This window comes from Leptopilina heterotoma, unplaced genomic scaffold (genome assembly GCF_015476425.1).
Source record: "Leptopilina heterotoma isolate Lh14 unplaced genomic scaffold, ASM1547642v1 Lhet_282, whole genome shotgun sequence".
Classification (NCBI taxonomy): Eukaryota; Metazoa; Arthropoda; class Insecta; order Hymenoptera; family Figitidae; genus Leptopilina; species Leptopilina heterotoma.
In genome coordinates, this window is record NW_025110989.1 from 33,891 (window position 1) to 55,697 (window position 21,807).

The 21,807-nt window shown below is 31.4% G+C and overlaps 2 protein-coding genes across 4 annotated transcripts in view; one reads left to right on the forward strand and one right to left on the reverse strand.

Moving 5' to 3' along the window:
* Window positions 1–616: 616 nt before the first annotated feature.
* On the reverse strand, window positions 617–5,638 carry LOC122504188. The gene is made up of 6 exons (XM_043615124.1): window positions 5,518–5,638; window positions 4,811–5,306; window positions 4,453–4,768; window positions 3,895–4,232; window positions 3,474–3,721; window positions 617–696 (listed from the first exon to the last, which is right to left on the reverse strand). Exons 1-6 carry the CDS (start codon window positions 5,636–5,638, stop codon window positions 617–619), a joined length of 1,599 nt encoding a protein of 532 aa, XP_043471059.1.
* A 2,134-nt stretch (window positions 5,639–7,772) lies between these two features.
* LOC122504189 overlaps window positions 7,773–21,807 on the forward strand; it is a 224,133-nt gene continuing 210,098 nt past the window's right edge. For 2 of the 3 annotated variants that reach the window (XR_006301816.1, XR_006301815.1), the window contains exons 1-2: window positions 7,774–8,142; window positions 10,032–10,337. Coding sequence is in view for 1 of the 3 variants with exons in the window: in XM_043615126.1 (XP_043471061.1) it covers window positions 10,202–10,337 (136 nt within the window). In the remaining 2 variants the exon portion in view is untranslated. Of the gene's footprint in view, window positions 8,143–10,031; window positions 10,338–21,807 lie in introns of all 3 variants that reach the window. The other variant, XM_043615126.1, reaches the window with a different exon arrangement.

Consider the following 21,807-nt stretch of genomic DNA (forward strand, 5'->3'; position numbering starts at 1 on the left):
AAAATTTTTCTATTTCGTGACCAATTTGATTTGACTGCAAGAGAACTTAATTGTATTCGAGACATCTCAATTTTTGTAGTTAAACTTTACATCAAGGCCTGGTATGGATGCACGAATCCCATTGAATGTCCTAATCAAGATTTGAATTTTTTGCACGAATCTTTCGACTTTTCCAAAATCGATAAAGTTGTGTCTCAATCGGTAATTGAGAAGTTTAAGAATCACTTGTGGTATTTGACTCCAGAAACAGTGGGACTGGCATTTTTTGATCCAAATGTTTCATTTGATATCAAAAGAAAAATGGTTAATCGTCTGAAAGCAAAGAATCCTACAGTGGTTTTGATCAAACACCGAACGTTTCCAAATGTGCAACATTTGTTGACTTGCGATTTATCTGATTTTGTTTCGCACAAAATAAAACTTCTCTTCTCCAATTTTGAAATTCAAACTGAATTTTTCAAACTGGACCCATCGTTATGAAAAGATAATGAAGAATATCAAACTGCTTTGGAATTCTTCCAAAATTTATTCGTAGTTAATGATGCTGCAGAACGTGGCGTTAAATTTATGAAAGATTACAATCGTATTTTAACACGCGACGAAGAAGAGGCTCAGTTCATACTGCAAGTTGTAGACTTATATCGGAAAAAATATCCGTCACATACAAAATCGTCATTGACTGAACAATCTTAAGCGCTGTAATTTGTTTCTCGTTTTAATTCAAACGATAAATATACAATTACATATAAATATTAGTGTATTATATTATAGCCGCAATTTATATTGTAAAAACATTTAAAAAACTGCAAAATTGCAATAAAATCTCTTTTTCTACAATATTAATACGTTTTTTGGGTCCATTAATTATTTACAGATCGACTTTATTATTTTTATATTTATTTCTCTAGATAAAAAGGAAACTTTTTCTGCCCGGCGCTCATTGATATCGCCAGATTAAAAAATATCTTAACAAATCGCGGCCAGGCTAGTGCTTATGGTGTTTACCTTAGTCGCTAACAGGTGGGCATTATTGTATCATTTATGAAAACAGACTTTTTGGATGTAACTTTTTAGAGGGTTATTTTTGTGTTTTCAGTTAATAGAGTTACACAAATTAAATTCTTATAAAGTGATTTTCAATGCAGAATTTCGTGCTAAAGACGATGGTGTTAATGGAATTGCGATATTTTTAATATTACGGGTTTTGTGAATGTTTTCTTCAAAAAGTACTCGTGCGGTTAGGCAGCCAACGCTAAATTTTTCGTCTTTTTGTGTTGATTCTATAGGTTCTTCTAAATGTTTTTTTCCTACTCTAATACATTTTAAACTTAAAATTAAATTTTATAAACTATTTTTTTGAAAATAACAAATTTATATTTCCTTAAAATCTTATGTGGTGTATTCGAATGTCTTATCATCGAATATGATTTTTCGGTACATTACGAGACACCTTTCGTCTTACAAGTGGACCTATATTTAATTTCATTTACACACGCACACACATATTTTTTTCCCCACTTCATATATATATTTGTATTCGTGAAGTCGTGCGTTGCTACGACAATCGCGCATGACAAAGATTTTTAGATTCCCTCGTGTGATTTCCTTGTACGGTTTACCACGTTTTCTTGATTCGAATATAACGAGAATTTTATATCTGTAATTATCGGAATTAATATTAATAATCCGAAATTAGTTCTTCAACAAATTAAATTGTTAACTTTATTGTTTATTGAAGTTACAAATAAATTCTATTATTTTGTTATTAATTCGGAGTTTTTATTTAAAGAATAAAAAGCACATGTTCGTTAAAATATAACCCAACAGTTAAATTGAATTTAATTATAATTAGGGCCGTAACGACGTAGTTGCAGGCGGTGCGGTGCACCGGGGCCTTTGATGCCAAATGAAGTCTTTATAGAATCGACATGAAAACTTCATTTTTTAGTTTTACAATTTTGTTAAAAATAAAATAAAGAATCCAAACAACTTTGGCAATGTAAAAGCGCAAACACAACTCTACTGCTTGTTTTTCTGCGGGCAGATAGCATAAGGAACACGCATAAGAGTAGGCGAGATAAAAAATTCAAATTTTTCTCATCGCTCTCTCATATGTGCGCCTTGTCCCATCCACTTGCAAGCAGGCAACGAGCTGTGTTTTCGCCTTACTACAATTCCAGTCATATTTTGCGCAAGCGCAAACATATATGCTTTATTATCCACTCATATTCATTTTACAAAAACTATTGACGATTTTGCCGCTATGAAATCAAGGAAAAAATCGTTTTAGATGTAGCAACACAAGATTCAAAGAACTTTTTCTACACTAGCGATGTTTCTGTGATTCCAGATAATTTGTGATAATTTGATAGTTATATTCAACATTAAATAATTAAAGAAAATATATGTAGTATTAAAAATTTATCTTAAAAAGTATATAAAAAATCGAAGTAATGATAGTTTTGTGGGAAATTGACAATTAAATTGCCAATTAAAGGTCGTTTCCCATTTAACCAAATAATTAACCACAAAATTAACATTTGACAACAGAAATTTATTCTTGTACACTAAAAGAATTTTGGGCAGGCTGCAGGCTTTACATGAGTGCCGCTAGAGCTCGCTGCCTCAAGCTCGCAGTTAACCTCAAAAAGGCGAGAATCTACTCCCGAAAGGTAAGCAGCAACTCCTTAGGGGCAGCTGCTCACCTTTCGGGAGTAGATGCTCGCTTTTTTGAGGTGAGCTGAGAGCCCTGTGCAAGGGGCACTAATTTCGGACATGAAAAGCCAGCAGCCTGCCTAAAATTCTTTCAGTGTAACTTGAAACAAAAATTATTCTCACAACAGTTTTTATAAAAAGAATTCAACAAACATGTCGATGATTGAGAGTCTCGAACTCAAGTAACGTCACTCACACTTCCATTCATTCAATTCTTGAATCACTCTCGAAGTGGGGAGAACTTAAAGGCAAGTTCTATAGTACAAATGTCAGACCTTAAGCCGACCGCCACACACTCCCCTCTTACTGATAATGATACAAAAAAAAGAAATAAAGTAAATAATAATTTTACGTAAAAAAAAAATTTGGTACTTGTATAAAAATATTACATCCTAAGTATATAAGTATATAACGTAGTTTGTTTCGAAAATCAGTCTTGTTATTTACATCTTGATAAATACTTTGGTAAAAATAAAAAGAAAATGAAACAAAAATAAGGTAGATTTAATTCTTAAAAGTTACCTTCCTTCTTAGGATGTTAGGAATGAATTTTTTTGGTTTACATTGAATTGACGTAGGTATATTAACATTAGGTAATTCGAATTTTGTTGCAACCTCTGACTGTCCCCGCGACTCAACCCGCCCCTCACGTCTCGAGACCTTCGACGGATCGCCGAATTCACTTTTTGAAAATTCCAGAGAACACAGTAAATAATTTTTATTAGATTCAATGTTAGCAGGAATTGACGACAACAAACCCGAGTCAACAGCTTCCGAAGAATTGTTTTTATTAAAATTTAGATTAACAGGTATTGTTGATGGCAAATCCGATTCAATAATTTCCGACGAGTCAACGACAGAATATGCTGGCTTGAGGTTCTCGACTGATATTTGCTTCAATGAGCCATCAACATCAATCTCAAAGACGCGTTCAGACGTGCAATTAACAACTCGATAAGGTCCGGCGTAAGGAAATTGAAGAGGCTTCTTAAGAGCTCGAACCAGTCTAACGAAAACATGTGAACAAGTTGACATGTCCTTGTAAACAAAAATCTTGCGCTTGTAGTGACCTCGCGCATGTGGGTCTTGAATTCGTTAAGAAATGAATACGGATCTGAAGCAAAATTATCCGGGAGAACGAACTCGCCCGGAATACGCAACACCCTCCCAAAAACATACTCAGCAGGAGAGGCCCCACAGTTCATGACTGATGTTCGTAGTCCCAAAAGGTCAGCAGGTAAAACTGTGGTCCATCTAGATGAGGAATGGCACATTATGGATGCCTTCAGAGATCTGTGCCAACGCTCCACTATACCGTTGAATGCGGGATGGTAAGCGGAGGGACGAACTCTGCGACATCCGGAAAATTGAAGCAGGCCAGTGAATAGCCTGGATTCGAATTGGGTGCCCTGATCGGTCGTCACCGTTGGGGGCGTTTCAAATCTCGAAATCCAGGTACTCGTGAATGCGTGTGCGATGGTAACAGCCTCAATATTTTTGATGGGAACGGCCTCAGGCTATCTAGAGAAACGATCAATCATCGTCAGGCAATAACGAAACTCATGATCCACGGGTAATGAACCCACTATGTCCATGTGGACATGATCAAATCGGGATTTCGGAGCCACGAACTGAGCTGGTTACAAGACGTTGTGCCTAGACACCTTTGCCCTTTGACAAACAATACAACTCCTGCAAAACTGAGCAATCTGTCTATGCATCTCTGGCCAAACATACTTCTTCCGGATGGTACGATCCAAAACGCAAACCCTCATCCGAAACCTGGGCAGCAGCAAGTTCGGATAAACTGATCTCAGGAGCAAAACCAATGGACTCGATCCTTGACAACGCATCAGCGATAACTTTGTCCGATCCGTGACAATGCTCAATGGATGTTGAAAACTCAGAGATATAAGAAAGTTGACGTTGTTGACGAGGAGATGCTTTTCCTGACTGCTGTTTATAAGCAAAAATGAGTGGCTTATGATCAGTAACTATATGAAAGTTACGACCCTCGAGAAAATGACGAAAATGTTTAATCGACTCAAAAATTCTGGAAAAAAATGCCAAAGGTCTTCAAGATTCCGAGACGAACTGCTCCAAGGCAGTATCCATCCCAAAATCAGAAGCATCGGTAATCAATCGAGTGTCAGCATTAGGCTCCGGATGAAAAAGAAGTACAGCCCTAGCTACAACGTCCCTGATCTGCTCAAAAGCAGCATCAGCCTCAAGCGTCCAAATCAACGGTGTTTTATCATTCTTCTTCTTAGATCCGACAAGCAAATCATTAAGAGGTGCCAAAGTGTGAGCCGCATGATGAATACTTCGACGATAAAAATTAGGGAAACCCAAAAAGCGACGTTGTTCGGTAATGGTTTTTGGTCTCGGATAAGATTTAATAGCTTCCACTTTTTCAGACGTAGGTCGAAAACCTCGATGACTAACAACATGGCCCAAAAACTCCAATTCGCTCTGTCCGAATTGACACTTGCTGACATTTACGCGTAAGCCGAAATGTTTAAGTCGACGAAAATCTTCATCGAGATGATTCTCATGCTCAACAAAATTAGTTGAGGCAATGAGAATATCGTCTATGTATACGTATACATAATCTCAGTCCCCAAGAGCTTGAGATATGTATCGCTAAAAAGTCTGACTAGCATTCCTTAAGCCAAATGTCATCATAGTGAACTCGAAGAGTTCAAACGTCGTGATAATAGCCGTCTTTGGGACATCTTCTGGAGCGATTGGGATCTGGTTGTAGGCCATATGTAAATCGAGTTTACTGATGACTGACTTTACCAGCGAGCTGAGCAGAAAAATCGTGCAAATGAGGGACCGGATAACGATCCGGCTCCGTCACGGAATTGAGCCTACGATAGTCACCGCACGGTCGCCACTGATCATCCTTCTTTAAGACCATATTGAGTGGAGCAGCTCAAGAAGCACTAGACGGTTGTCAAATTCCCAGTTCCATCCAGGTTTTAAACTGAGCCTTTGCAGCTTTAAACTTTTCAGGTGAAAGTCGACGAGCACGTTCAGCCAATGGAGGACCATGAGTGATGATGTGATGGAAAACGTCCCGAGTGGAATCGAGAATACCCTGCGATGAACCAGTGATCTCCGGATACCTTGCCAAACTCTCCGCAAAAGGAGCCTGATGATCGATGGTGGATATGCTGCACAAGAAAACCTTTCGAATCTCGAAATTGCTTTGTAAATCCGTGGTAGAGTCCACTAATCTGCGCTGACCAAGATCCACTGTAAGATGATGATGGGCCAATAAGTCTGCTCCAATGATCGGATATGGGCCGGCAGCTAAACAAAAATTCTAACTAATATTTCGTCTAAGTCCAAGATCCAAACGACATACGCTGCTCACCATAAGTCAATATTCTAGAGTTATTGGCAGCAAAAAGAAATGTTTCAGATGGTTTGAGCCTAGAGTTTGGCCAAACTGTAAGGAGCGAAATATCTGCACCAGTGTCGATCAAGAAATGCAATCCAGACTTACGATCACGGATGTGGAGACGTTTAAAAGATACGCCCAGACCAGCGGTCTCCAGACGAAAAGGCGTATCTAGTTTTCCGACGATTTTCTCAAATTCGAATTTTTATAAAAAGAACAAGGTTCTTTACATTTAGTGGCTTTATCACCATACTTATGATGATACCAACAATTGGGTTTTGAATCATGAGATGCTGAACGATTTCTATTATTATTTTTTCTAGTTTTAGATCGAGAACGACTTCCCTCAACCTGCATTGGCTCAACGCTCAAGGCTTCAATTCGAGTATGAAGGTCAATAATCTGATTTAAAATAGTTGACAACACATCAGGACTTGATTTAGTTGGAAAAATCGATGACGAATCAACGGCAGAAATGGAACCCGAAGCACGAGTTGCCTCATAAACCCTATCAGCAAGTTCAGCCAATTCTGTAAGATTGGTAACCATCGAAACAGACAAAATAGCACGCGTTGCAGAAGGCATTCGATCAAGAAAGATCGACTATATAATTTCCTCATTACAACTCGCATCACCCAAACCGCGTAATCGTGTCAAAAGCAAAGATGGCTTGCCATCAGTAGAAAAGTCTCCCTTGAGAAGCTGTCGCAATCGAGACTCTGCAGAAACGGAATAGGTCGAAACAATTCTCTTCTTGAGCTGCTTAAAAATATAGGTAGGAACTGGACGAATCAAAACAATGTACCGAGCACACACAAAAATTTCTAGATCAAGTTCAGCTATGACATGGTTAGCTTTTGTAGATTCAACTGTGATTCGATAATTATAAAAAACTGACTCAATCTGCATGAACCAAAATTCTGGGTCGTTAAAGATAAAACGGGGAAGCTTGGGATTTCGATAAGCATCGACGCGAGACCCCTCCCGTAAGTTTTTAAAATTCTCTGAAACTCTATTGATCTGTTGCTGTAATGCCTTGAAACGCTCATTGCCTTGGGCGAGTTCGCCCTCAAACTTTGAATCGTCGTCAGTCATTGTGTAAAAGCAAAGAAAAAAAATTACGCGAAAATCAAACTCAAGAGAATAAAAAGAAAAACCAAATCGCGCACCAACACAAGAAAAGATTGATGGTTAAATTCAAATAAATTCACAAAAGAAAATTATTATATAAAAAAAAGAAAAAAAAATTTACAATAAATTTAAAATCGATAACGAAAAGAAAGTCTTATTGACAAAAGAATTCCAAATTAAATTTTGAAAATAAACACGTATTCAAAACAGACGTATTTTTGATCAAATTAAAACGATTAACCCTGAAGACAGTCAAAGGTTGTTACATCACAACAAATAAACAATCCAAATTGAAGATCATACACAATTTCACAAATTAAATTCGAATCGAAAAACGATGTAACGAAAATTGCGAGAAGAGAGAAAAAAATTGTCTAAAATTTACGTTAAATAAAATTTTGAAAAAATAAATAAATAAATCGCTGATAAAAGAAAAGCAAATTAGAGACGTGAGTTTACGAAAAAAATTTGCAATCATACATACAGTTACCATAAATATCAAATAAGCGATGAATCCCTTCTCAGCATAAACGTGACCGGTGATGCAAATGGCAAATGTACAAATTCTCATATTGCCCAATTAACAGGTGAGGTAAGACTGGAACAATTTGACGTCTCAGGAACATGTGTCAATGGATATACATAATGACCTTGACTCGGAGAACATCTTGAAAAAGCAGTGTTTCGAGATGATTGCATATGAGATTGACATCCGAAAGGAGGCTCGTGTTTTATCTTTAGACACACTTTTGGATACCGGAAGTCCTATCAGCTTCATTAAGGAGAGTCAAGTACCAACGAAGAGTTTGCCGCCATGTCCTTCTTATTTGCTTCAGGATTACACTGGAATTAATATCAGCGTATTAGTAGGATTTGTAACAGCAAAGGTAAGATTTAATAATATTGAATGTAAAATTAATGTTTATGTAGTGCCAGATAAAACAATACAAGTTTCTGTAATTTCAGGACGCGATGTTCTGAGTAAATTTAATTTAAGTTTGTTGTCCTTGTCAAAAATTGAGGCTAAGGTCCTTGGAGAGATTTTCGTGATTGATCATAAAACGAATAGTGTTTTCAACCCGGCGAATATGTGGTTGGGCATGTTATGCCCCACACTTACTTAAACCTTATTAAATCCAAAAATTACCACTGAATCGTTATGGGTTCATAAGTGAAGATGGTGGTGTGGTGATATAGTCTTGTGCAAATAATGTTTTAAATTACTTGCACGTAAACATCATTTTTAAATATAATTCGGCCAATACATGTACAACATGCGAGATTGTTTTGCCTTTAAATGGAAGAAAATTGAATCGTAATATATTCTAAAAAGCAGTATTATAATTCTCATTCTATAATGTTTTTAAAGTCCTAACTTTATAAAAGTAAAAATTTTATTTTATAAAAGTTTGAATGTTTCATTGTTTTATTTAATCATATGATAAATCTTAAGTCAAAGGACTTGTTTCTGTCATTATAAATAAATAAATAATAAGGGAAAAACATTTTATAACATATGCCTTTTTATAATAAAATTCAAAAAACTTGGAACAATTTTTCTGTACTAAAAACTATTCTAAAAAATATATAAAACGTACGTTCACCAACTGTAAGAATATAACAAAAAGAAAATGTAATAATAAATAACGAAAACTTTTATTTATTAATACACTTATAAATCAATTTTATTGAAAGACGATTTAGTGGGGAAATCGTATGTTAAGTTTATTGCACGTGACTGTTGTTAAGCCAATTCTGCAAGCTTGCAGATTTAGGCAGTGGCGTGATCCGAGTTCAGTGACTTAGATCCACCACTCCTCATATTGAGCAATTTACTTTTCATATTTTCTAACTATTCCTCAAAAGGGCCAACAAACTGTTTGTCCAAGAAAAGGAATTTATTAAGAAATACCGTATTATATTCTTAGGTTTTTCACCTCGAAATTGTGAAACTGAAAGGAATGTTAAATTCCATTAAATCTATATTATTTATATAGAATTAGATCTTTATCCGATTAAAATATTTTGGATTAAGATATTCAAAAAGAAGAATGTCCCTTTTGTGAAATTACAAAGGGTTGTTTTTTGTGTAAATGTTTTTGTGATGTTTAACAAAATCTCATGGTGCGTGTAATTGTTGCATGTAATTTTAGTTTAAATATAATTAAAAATGGTATTAACAATATGAAAAGTTACGGAGTTCGGCCGTAACATTTAATATGTCTAATCGAACTTTGGCTAACATGTAGAAAGAATTTTCAAAAGGGACCAAAAGATGCGTTTAAGAAAAGCATTACAAAAAGTCAAAGAAAAAGAAAAACAATGAAGTGCCAATTTATTACCAAAAATCAAAAATGTAACTCTTTCAAAATTTTGATATTTTAAAATTTTAATAGCTTTGGTTAATATTGCTGAAAAGTATTCAATAAAACGTCAAAAGATTTCCATCTTATATATTGTATCAAAAGTAATAGTCTTCACTTTAAAGTATTTTCCTCTCGCATATTATTTGCCAATTATGGTTATAAACTGATAAAGAACAGCTACTTTGATACACAAAATTAAACGTTGTTAATTGATTCAATATAATTAATGATTAATAGTTAATTACTTACATTAATTAATATATTTATTTGTTTATTTATTTCATTTTAATTCAATGTTCTTGAAATTTGAACCTCAAAAAATTGTTTTCTTTTATTATTAACCACCAAAGAATAAAAATATTCTGCATTCAGGCTATGTATACATATATGTGAGTAATACATTCTTATAGATGCACCAAGATGTAAAAAGGGCTTTGAGATATTAAATATTACTGCAATACCTGGACAACATACCAATCTTCGTTGTGAAGTGGAAGCTGATCCTACAGATGACATTAAATTTGCTTGGACTCACAACAACACAAGAGGAGACATTTTGCCTGTCAGGATTTCTCGTGTAATGCATAAAAACAAGACTATAAGTACGATAAATTTTAAACTAGACACCAACAGTGATTTTGAAACTCTTGCTTGTTGGGCTAGTAACAGTGTAGGACGCCAGAAATCGCCATGCATTTTTAATATTGAAAATCCAAGTAAGTAAATATTACCCAGATAACACGTAAGCTTGCGGCAAGCTTTCCATACATCTTGCCAAGCTTACAGCGCAAGATTACCGCAAGCTTGTCTGAGATAGCAAAATGTTCACTGTATATTTTACTTTCCATAAAAGATTGTTGTAATTTTTCTGTGAAAGGTTCCTGCAATCTTACCATGAAACATTGCTGCATGCTTACTACGCAAGGTTTCTGCAAACTTGCCATGAAACTTTTTTACATGCTTATAAGAAATGTTACTGCAAGTGTGTTGCAAGGTTGTTAGAAGCATGCATCAAGCTTGCTGCAATTTATTAAAAATGAGTTTCAAATTAAGGAGACATTCCAGTTCAAAATAGGCAAAAAGAAGGCTTTTTTAGTATATATATAATTAAAATAACTATGACATTTATTTAAAAAATTTCTTTTACATGTAATAAATAATTTATTTCAGAATGGCGGCGATATACACTACCGTCCACGAGTATCAGGACGATTACACGCGACTCTATGAAAAAACATGCTATCACTTTCTCAATCATATCTCGTAAATAAAAGGAGATACAAAAAGAACTTAAAATCGGTTAGAAAGCTGTTTAAATTTTTTGTAAAATAAGACGTGTTTGAAGTCAATTCGTTAACTATTTTTTGAGTTGTAGAATGAGAAAGAAATAAAAAAAATTATCAAATTTTCTCATTTTTGTCTCTTGACTTCAACTTTTTCAGAAATCTAGAAAAATTTAGATAAAATTTTTCTAAAAACACAGAAATCTTCGTTTGAATTTCAGCTTTAAAATAAGCCTTCGAAAATTAAAAAAGGTTAATCCGTCTTTGATATATCATTAAAAATGTGAAGCCGAGTTTCGACGATTGGTGCATTGGAATTAAACTCTGACAACTCGATTCTGTCTTCGCTCGGTTTCAAATAAGAGAGAAAGCAGGGACGACTTCATGCGGGAGAACGATGAACTTTCGAGTTTCTTTGTATTACTCGTGAAACATCATTATTTATTATTCCCCAGCATAAATCCGTCTCTGTTTTCTCTCATATTCGCAGCCACGCGAAGCTAGAATCGAGTCGTCACAGTTGAATTTCAATGCACGAATCGGTCGAAACACGGCTTCACATTTTTAATGATATATCAAAGACGGATTAATCTTTTTTAATTTTCAAAGGATTATTCTAAAGATGAAATTCTAACGAAGATTTCTGTGTTTTTAGAAAAATTTTGTCCAAATTTTTCTAGATTTTTGATAAAGTTGAAGTCAAGAGACCAAAATGAGAAAATTTGATAATTTTTTAAATTTCTTTCTCACTCTACAACTCAAAAAATAGTTAACGAATTGACTTCAAAGACGTCTTATTTTACGCAAAATTTAATCAGCTTTCTAACCGTATTTAAGTTTTTTTTGTATCTCCTTTTATTTACGAGATATGATTAAAAAAGTGAAAGCATGTTTTTTTTATAGAGTCGCGTGTAATCGTCCTGATACTCGTGGACGGTAGTGTACGCCATTTTTGAAATTGCCCATTTTCGGTGGTAAGATCGATTCTAAACTTTCTAAAATAGATAAAACCAAAAACGAAGTGACATTCTCTTCGTTAAGGAGAGTCCAGAAGTAGGGTTTGTGAACGTCGGTAGAAACGCGTTGGTCACGTGATCTCCATATGGAATACATAGGACGACGCGTAAGTATCAACGCGTTTATACCGACGTCGACTCTATTCTGAACTCTCCTTTAGATATTTCTTTAGGTGTGGAACCTCAAAAGAGTGGAGTTTTCTTTCCCCCCCTTTTTTTAGAGTACTTTTTCCCCAAAATATGCAAGAAAAAGGTGTTTTTATTCAGAATTTCTCTTATAAAAAAAAAGGAATTGAACCCCTTGATGCAAGAACCAGACGCAGCCCATTTAATTTCAATGGTCTATGTCTGGTTCTTGCATCAAGGGGTTCAATTGGAAATTTTCCAGTTTTTGAGGTTCCACTTATAGGCATGATGACGCTGAATCAAAAGCTGTTTGATTTTTTAAAATCGCTTTAGAAGAACTCGAGATATCACTCTTACCAGATCAAAAAAAACATTTTGAGAAGAACGCATTTAAAGTTTTTCTTCATAAGTTTCGAAATTTTAAAAAAAAATCATCGGGTTTCCTTTAAAATCGTTACTTGGGAGTTTTTGAGGTCGCTAATTACGAATATGGAATCAGATTTTTAAAATTTAAAATGGCAGATCTAATATGTCGCACATTTTTTTTCAAAATCATTGGATTTGCTTGAAAACCGTTACGGAGAGGTTTTTGGGGTCGCTGATTACGAATATGACATCATTTTTTCAAAATTAAAAATGGCGGATGCAATATGGTAGACGAAAAAAAGAATTAAGCAAAAAAAATTTAAATAAAAAAATTTTCTTTTTCATCATATTGGATCCGTCATTTAAGTCATACATAAGGATGTACGGTCAGATGGGGTAAATAGAAACAAGGGGTAAATCGAAACAGTAGTTATTTCAGTTAAATAAAAAATTTTTAAAATAAATACAGCCTTACATCTTGAAGCTTATTTCACCCCCAACAAGTTCTAAGTATTTTTCCTTTTTCCGTTTGTCAATTAGCAGCAGTAGAGTAGAGGGGGGTAATGTAGTGCACTGGCTTTACCGACTAAACGAATGAATTTAATTACTTGCCGTTTGTATGGTAGGTTTAAAGTATCAAAGTATATTAATGGCTTTTTGGCTTGATTGTGTTTCTTCTAAAAGAAGTTGTGGCGTCACTTCAAAAACACTAGATTTTAAAACCATATTTCCGTTTTTTAGTTACTTGAAGAAAATGTAAGGCTCGTTAAAAAAGTATCAGGAAAGTGATTTTTCCATATAATTTTGACGCTTAATTTTGTTTTTATTGAGATATTGAAGTAAACGTGAAGAAAGTGCTTGGGGGCATTGTAGTGCAATTATACAGAGTACCGTAAATATGTATTATTTAACCATGTTTTCTTTTAGTAAATTTTTGCAGTTTTCTTTTAGTTTTATTTAACACAGGACCAAAGAAATCTATAGTTTATAGTCCTGTCCACGAGACGAGATGATACCATGCAAAGTCTCGATCTCGTCTCGGTTTTTACATGCAAAGTCTCGTCTCGTGGGCATCACTACTAGTTTATAGTTTTTAAGTTTCTTATGTTCCTAATATTATAACTAATAAAATAAAATCGTTTATAATATATTCTCTGCTTTTTATTTCACTAATAAAGTGGTGCACTACATTGCCTCACAAATTTTAGAATGTCAAAAAAAAGTGCCTTCAGTTTTTTGGACAAAGAAAAGTTCCATCTACATTTACAAAAAAATAATGCACTACATTACCCCCTTCTACTCTACATACAAAAATATTTCCTATTGCATAAAAAATTAAAAATCAAAGAAGACATCCTTGCACTTTGTTGACTCGCATTTGGAAAAAAATTAACTAAAAATTAATACTAAAATTTATAATTATCTCTTATTAATACTACAACAAAAATCAACTTTGATTTTTTTATTTTGAAAACTTTAATAAAAATAGGAGACTATTTCTATTTACCCCTAAAAACTGTAAATTCAGGGTATATAGAAACAGCAGAAATTTCAATAATATTTCTTATAATATAAATAAGAAAATTATTTCTATCAAATACAACACTATAATAAGAGAGAATAAGAGATAACGGGAGAGAATAAAGAGGCATTATTCCTGAACTGCCCCAAAAATAAAAAAAAGTTCTTGGATTTCCTTTATAATTTGGAAATATGTTACCCTAGTAGGTACAAGTTACTACACCAATTTACAGGTCCAACCCCCCACCCCAATCAAAAGGGTGGGGGGTTGAAATTTCAGCTTCAACTCGAACATGCATTCTTTAAACATTTGTAGTTTCTACTTAAATTATTCAATTAAAAAAAGTAAGTAGTGTTTTAGAAAGGTTTTTTTGGGTACTTTTAAAATATTTTATTTATATAATAAAAAAAAAAATTTTTTGCAAAAATTTTTTAAAATAAATAGTTTTTTGCAATTTTGTGCAAGTTCGGTAGTTTTTATTTTCTTTTTAATAATCTCAAATGAAAGCTTGGGAATTCCCCTAAAAGAAGATATAAGTCTGAAAATGGGCCGAAACAATTTGCCAAAGATATAGTGTAATAAGTAAAATTTGTCCGTCCGCTCGCGCACTCCAGCGCGATGAACAGTGGGATTTTTTTTGAACTTACTATTGAAAATTTTCTAGAAACTACAAATTTTATCGGATGTTGATGTTCTTGATTTAAAATTACTAAGAGATCCATCAAAGTCGATTTTTGAATTTTTAATTGTTTATTTTTTTCTTGTTACTCAAAAATTTGACAAATTACAATATTTTTAGAAAAAATCATGTTAGTTTTTTTATTTTTCCATCACACATGATCGAAATCAATTTAAATTAGTCTAGTATGACCACTGGACAATTAATAAAGCATAATACAATTTATTTAAATTGTTGCAAACAATGTTAATTAACAAATAGATTACTTCGGACCTTCTTCATAAAAAAAATTGGTTTTTTTGCAGACAAGTTTAAATTTATGTCTAATTTAGTAAAAAACTATTTTACAGTTAAAAATTATCATTAATATTAACAATTATATAAACAATAATCAACTTCCTTTTGTATTTGTAAACATTTTCGTCATTTTTTAAACTTTAAATATTTATATCATATGTACATTCTTTCAAAAACTTAAAAAATTTATTAGCTTAAACAATTACATTTGTTATAAAGAAACTTTTCATTTTTAAACAAATAAGTAGCTTTTTTTATCAAACAAAATTTTTTCCTTTTTTTTATATTTACTATCATAAAAAAGAACTCCTTAATGAAATGGGAATACTATAAATTATTCATTTAATTCTAACGAACATTATAAGTTAAGAAATATTTATATTTTTAATGAAGTAAACCATTATTCAGTTAAAACAGTTTACATTTAAATGCATATAAATAAATATATTTTTTCTGTGAAAAAAGAACAAAGTTAAATATTTGTTAACTTATAATGTTTATTAAAATTAAATGAATAATTTATAGTATTCCCATTTCATTAAGGAGTTCTTTTTTATGATAGTAAATATAAAAACAAAGGAAAAAATTTTGTTTGATGAAAAAAGCTAATTATTTGTTTAAAAATGAAAAATTTGTTTATAACAAATGTAATTGTTTAAGCAAATAAATTTTTTAAGTTTTTGAAAGAATGTACATATGATATAAATATTTAAAGTTTGAAAAATGACGAAAATGTTTACAAATACAAAAGGGAGTTGATTATTGTTTATGTAATTGTTAATATTAATGATAATTTTTAACTGTAAAATAGTTTTTTACTAAATTAGACATAATTTTAAACTTGTCTGCAAAAAAACCAATTTTTTTTATGAAGAAGGTCCGAAGTAATCTATTTGTTAATTAACATTGTTTGCAACAATTTAAATAAATTGTATTATGCTTTATTAATTGTCCGGTGGTCATACTAGACTAATTTAAATTGATTTCGATCATGTGTAATGGAAAAATAACTGTTCATCGCGCTGGAGTGCGCGAGCGGACGGACAAATTTTACTTATTACACTATATCTTTGGCAAATTGTTTCGGCCCATTTTCAGACTTATATCTTCTTTTAGGGGAATTCCCAAGCTTTCATTTGAGATTATTAAAAAGAAAATAAAAACTACCGAACTTGCACAAAATTGCAAAAAACTATTTATTTTAAAAAATTTTTGCAAAAAAATTTTTTTTTTATTATATAAATAAAATATTTTAAAAGTACCCAAAAAAACCTTTCTAAAACACTACTTACTTTTTTTAATTGAATAATTTAAGTAGAAACTACAAATGTTTAAAGAATGCATGTTCGAGTTGAAGCTGAAATTTCAACCCCCCACCCTTTTGACTGGGGTGGGGGGTTGGACCTGTAAATTGGTGTAGTAACTTGTACCTACTAGGGTAACATATTTCCAAAGTATAAAGGAAATCCAAGAACTTTTTTTTATTTTTGGGGCAGTTCAGGAATAATGCCTCTTTATTCTCTCCCGTTATCACTTATTCTCTCTTATTATAGTGTTGTATTTGATAGAAATAATTTTCTTATTTATATTATAAGAAATATTATTGAAATTTCTGCTGTTTCTATATACCCTGAATTTACAGTTTTTAGGGGTAAATAGAAATAGTCTCCTATTTTTATTAAAGTTTTCAAAATAAAAAAATCAAAGTTGATTTTTGTTGTAGTATTAATAAGAGATAATTATAAATTTTAGTATTAATTTTTAGTTAATTTTTTTCCAAATGCGAGTCAACAAAGTGAAAGGATGTCTTCTTTGATTTTTAATTTTTTATTTAACTGAAATAACTACTGTTTTGATTTACCCCTTGTTTCTTTTTACCCCATCTGACCCTATTAAATAATATACAAAAAACCGGACAAGTGCGAGTAGAACTCGTACTAAAACCTAGGGTTCCGTACCCTCCATAAAAACTTCTAATTTTCTTTCTTATAAAAATAAATATATATCAATTCCAATTCAATTTGAAGTTACTCTGTTTTAAAAATATAAACAAAATCATATTTAATGATTGTATTAATAAAAGAACAAATTTAATTTTTAAATATTTTTTTAAAAGATTATTTTTAAAAAATAGTGAATTAATAATGATTACTAAATATAAAACTAAATCAAATAAATTTTCTGTTATTGAAATTAAATAAATAAATAATATAAATAAATATAATATGAATAATAAAATAAATTATAATTTAATTTTATAAATTTGATTTTAAAAAGCATTAATACATTTCAACAGGAAATATTACTTTTTATGAAAATTTTAATTGAATAAATATTAATTTAATTTTCAATAAAAAGAAATTTGTACATATTGACAGAAATAATAATAATAAAAAGTTTATGTAAAGATAATTTTGAATAATTTGGAATAAAGATTTATTTTAAAGAAACAATAAATTCCAACACAAAATAATATTTTTGGTTAAATTTTGATTAAATAAATGTTTTTTTAATTTTCAATAAAAAAAATTTATATTTACAGAAATAATAATAAAAATTTTTTATTAAAGATATTTTTTAATAAAAATTTAATTTAAAAAAAAAAATAAATTTCAACAGGAAATATTACTTTTTGTAAAAATTTTAATTGAATAAATATTTTATTAATTTTCAATAAAAAGAAATTTGTATTGACAGAAATACATAAAATAAGCAAAACTGCAGTCCAATAGGCCAAGAATTGTGAAAACCAAGTGGGGGTACACACTTTTTTTTTTAAAACGAAAATTTTTTTTAGTTTTTCGCAAAAAAAATATGAAGATGAATTTTAATAATTTTTTCTGTATGTTTGTTGAAATCTACACGAAAAAATAAATAAAAATGTATAACGCCAGTCCACTAGACTAAGAATTGAGAGAACTAGCATAGGTATAATTATTATCAAAAATTGAAAAAAAAATTTAGGTTTTCGCTCAAAACGCAATGAAGATCAATTCTAATCATTTCCACTATATTTTACCTGTAATCTACACGTGAAAATACAAAAGTGTACCAATTTTCATCTCTTCAGGTAAAAAACTGTGGGCGCTATAGTAAATAACACGCATTTTTGACGAAATTTTTAAAAACTTTAAGTTTTTCGATGAAAAAAATATGAAGATCAAATCCAATCAGGTTCGCTATATTTTTCCTGAAATCTACTGACGAAAATACATAAAATAAGCAAAACTGCAGTCCAATAGGCCAAGAATTTTGAAAACCAAGGGGGGGGGTACACACTTTTTTTTTAAAACGAAAAATTTTTTTAGTTTTTCGCAAAAAAAAATATGAAGATTAATTCCAATAATTTTTTCTGTATGTTTTTTGAAATCTACACGAAAAAATAAATAAAAATGTATAGCGACAGTCCACTAGATTAAGAATTGAGAGAACCAGCAACGGTTAAAGAATTTTCGAGCTTTCAAAAAGAGATTTTAGTTTTTCGATGAAAACATCATGAAGATCAATTCTAATCACTTCCGCTATATTTTTCCTGTAATCTATGCGTAAAAACGAATAAGTATGCCAATTTTTAGCTCTTCAGATAAAAAACTGTGGGCGCCAGGGGGGGGGTACATGCATTTTTTTCGAAATTTTCAAAATTTTTGACTTTTTCGATAAAAACAGAATGAAGATCAATACTAAATGTGTTCGCTATATTTTTCCTTTAATCCATTTTTGTAAACTGTGAGCGCTAGGGGGGGGGTACATGCCTTTTTTTGCGAAAAATGGCCAAAATTTGATGTTTTTCGACGAAAACTCTATGAAGATCAATCCCAATCACGTTCGCTATATTTTTCCTGTAATCTACGCGTGAAAATACATACGTGTACCAATTTTTAGCTCTCTAGGTGTAAAACTGTGAGTTCTAGGGGGGGGGTACATGGTCATTTTTGTACCCGTTCCAATAGGGTTCCTACCGGGTACGGAACCCTAAAAAGGAAATTAAGGACAGATGGCATTATATCACTGTAAATAAAAGGTTCTTAATTAGAGCTGATTTTCGGTATTAAAATAGAACCAAATCATGATTTAGTACCCAAAATTGGCACTAAATTAGTACCTTTCTTTTTACAGTGATTGAGAAAGAAAGTAAAATTCCGAAAGATGATTTCAAAAACAGTATAGTTTTTATCATGAACAATATGTATTTTCAATTTAACAATAAATTTTACAGACAAAAGTTTGGTACTCCTATGGGTTCTTCTATTTCTCCAATCCTGGCAGATATTGTTATGCAAGATTTGGAGGAATATATTATTAGAAATTTAGATTTTGAAATCATCTCATATAAGAGATATGTTGATGACACATTTCTATGCGTTTTACAAAATAAAATTGAAATTATTATTGATGCCTTCAATTCCTTTCATGATAGATTGCAGTTCACTCATGAGTTGCAATTAGAGCTGTGCAAAATAATTCGAACCAAAATGTTCGAATTTTTTCGCTTAGTTCGAATGTCGAAAATTCGACATTCGAGTTACTACAAAATTCGAACCGAACCGAGTTATGTTCGGTTTTAGTACACGGAAAGAAAAGGTTTGGAAGAGATATCCATAAAAATATTGTTGAGCAGAATATTGTTGTGTTATCCAATTCAATGGAAGAGACAACTTTTAGAATGGAAGCACATTCCATATTCAATGGATGAGGGAGCCATATTATATTGTTGAATCAAATATGGATGTGACATCCATAGGCATGGTTGGGCTTACAATTCATGCTATGGATTTTCACATATGGCTGCCTCATCCATATAAACTTTGGTTGGGAGATCCATAGTTAGTACAACATTTCGATACATTTTGCGCGCAATTCATTATCATGTCATCCATTTAGAAATGGTCGTCTCAATTTGTCAGTCGCGTCGGTACCTGTCACGTCTATATAATCACGTTGTGAGTTTATTGTGTATAAATAGTGTTATAATTGTTCATTATTTATTATCGTTATTGTCTATTAGTGTTTATGTAAATTCATTTTCATGAAATATGTGTATAGTATATAAGGAATATTATATGCTTAAATATTGTAGTTGCGTGTATAGTGTAGTGGATAGCGTTAGTGTTTAGTATGCGTTAGGTCTAGGGTTCGTGTCTCCCCCATCGATTAATAATTTATTTCGTAAACATGCGGTTATTCAATAAGTGGTGTGTATTAATTAACAAAAATGTGTATAAAATATCTCAAGTGACATAGAATTTAATTAATTGAGTGATTCTAATTTTTTTGTTTCCCATTTCCATTACTATGGATCACCCAACCATAGATCTTTTGCTACTCCAACAATATACAGCCAGCCATAGAATATGGATGCAGCAACCTTAACTATGGATATTCCGTATTTTTCAATATAATATGGCTGTGATATCCATGTATCTGGATGTGTCAACTATTCCTTTTTCTCCGTGTACACTAAAATGTCGAAATATAAAATTCGACATTTCAGTCGCCCAGTTCGAATGTCGAAAACCGAACAAAACTCGGTTCGGTTCGAATTTTGCACAGCTCTAGTTGGAATGTAATAGAGAAAATAATTTTCCAAATATTAAAATTATTAGGAACAACAATGATGATGGTATTATTATTAATTGGTACAGAAAAGATACATATTCAGGTAGACTTTCGAACTATTATTTCAACCATCCTTAATAACATAAAATTGCAATTATTAAAAATGTAGTTGATACAGCATTAAAACTTTCTAATAAAACTTTTCATGATGAAAATATTAATTTAATTAAATTAGATTTAAAACTAAACAATTATCCTGATAAATTTATAAATCAACATGTACTAAAACGGATTTCAGAAATTAACAATGGGAACCTCTTAAATAATAACCAAATTAGTGATATTAAAGATAACTATAAAAATAATAATGATAAAAAGATAGTTTTTCCATATTATGAATCAATTTCAGAAAACATAAAATATTATTGAAAACATTTAATATTCAAACAATTTTTAGTGTTAATTCAAAACTAGATAATTTTATTAAACTAGGGAAAGATAAGCTTGAGAGACATAATCAATGCAACTGTGTGTATAAATTTCAATGTAATTGTGGGAAATCTTATATAGGACAAACAAAAAGACCATTACATATTCGCACTAAGGAAAAACTTTTCTCAGAAATGTTTTTTATAATAAAAGAGGGAAGTAATAGTTTAAATAAAGTAAGATTTAGATAATTTTGATAGTTCATACGAAATGACTTTGAATTATTTCCATTTAATAATACTGTTGATTGCTCATTTGCCTACTCTTTGTTTCTTATTTGTTTTTGTCTTTATTTAACAATTAATGTACAGAATCGATAGTGTTTGGAGCGGTTTGGAGTTCAGTTTTAATTTTGACTTCACACGCAGAGTTTTAATTTATTTTGTTTTAATTTATTTAAGTACTTTTTTAAAAATTTTTTGTGGTGTGATTATAAATGTGGCGGTTTTCACGTCAAATGTCCATCCAAAAAAAAAGTGTTGATGAATCAATCCCCAAATTTTTTTATAAGTTGTCCTATAAGTCAATAATTTATCAGCCAAATATTTTTGAATTTTATAAAAAATTATGAGAAGTGGAGGGGGTAGATGTTTTGAGTTTTCATGTGACACGCACTACTTCGTTTATTTATTGTATTTAAACGAAACGATGAAAAATAATTTTCGAATATGGTATCTTTATGTTTTTTCATAAGCTTTCGATTACCGTAGTCTATTTTTAAAAATTTTTTGATTTTGACCAAAATTTTTGAAAATTAAGGATAAAATTTAATTTTTCTAATCTTCGGGCTCGTTTTTTTATTTTATTTTTATTGGAAAGCTGAGGTTTTCTCCCAAAAAATTGTTAATTTTC

Bases quoted from the DNA above. Each gene is read 5' to 3' on its own strand.
- LOC122504188 (XM_043615124.1), bottom strand. From the start codon at position 5,638: ATGGTCTTAAAGAAGGATGATCAGTGGCGACCGTGCGGTGACTATCGT. The intron at 5,307-5,517 runs GTAAAGTCAGTC...ACGTATACATAG, and splicing joins TTTTTCTGCTCAGCTCGCTG to ACGATATTCTCATTGCCTCA. The intron at 4,769-4,810 runs GTTCGTCTCGGA...ATTTTTTTCCAG, and splicing joins ATGGATACTGCCTTGGAGCA to AATTTTTGAGTCGATTAAAC.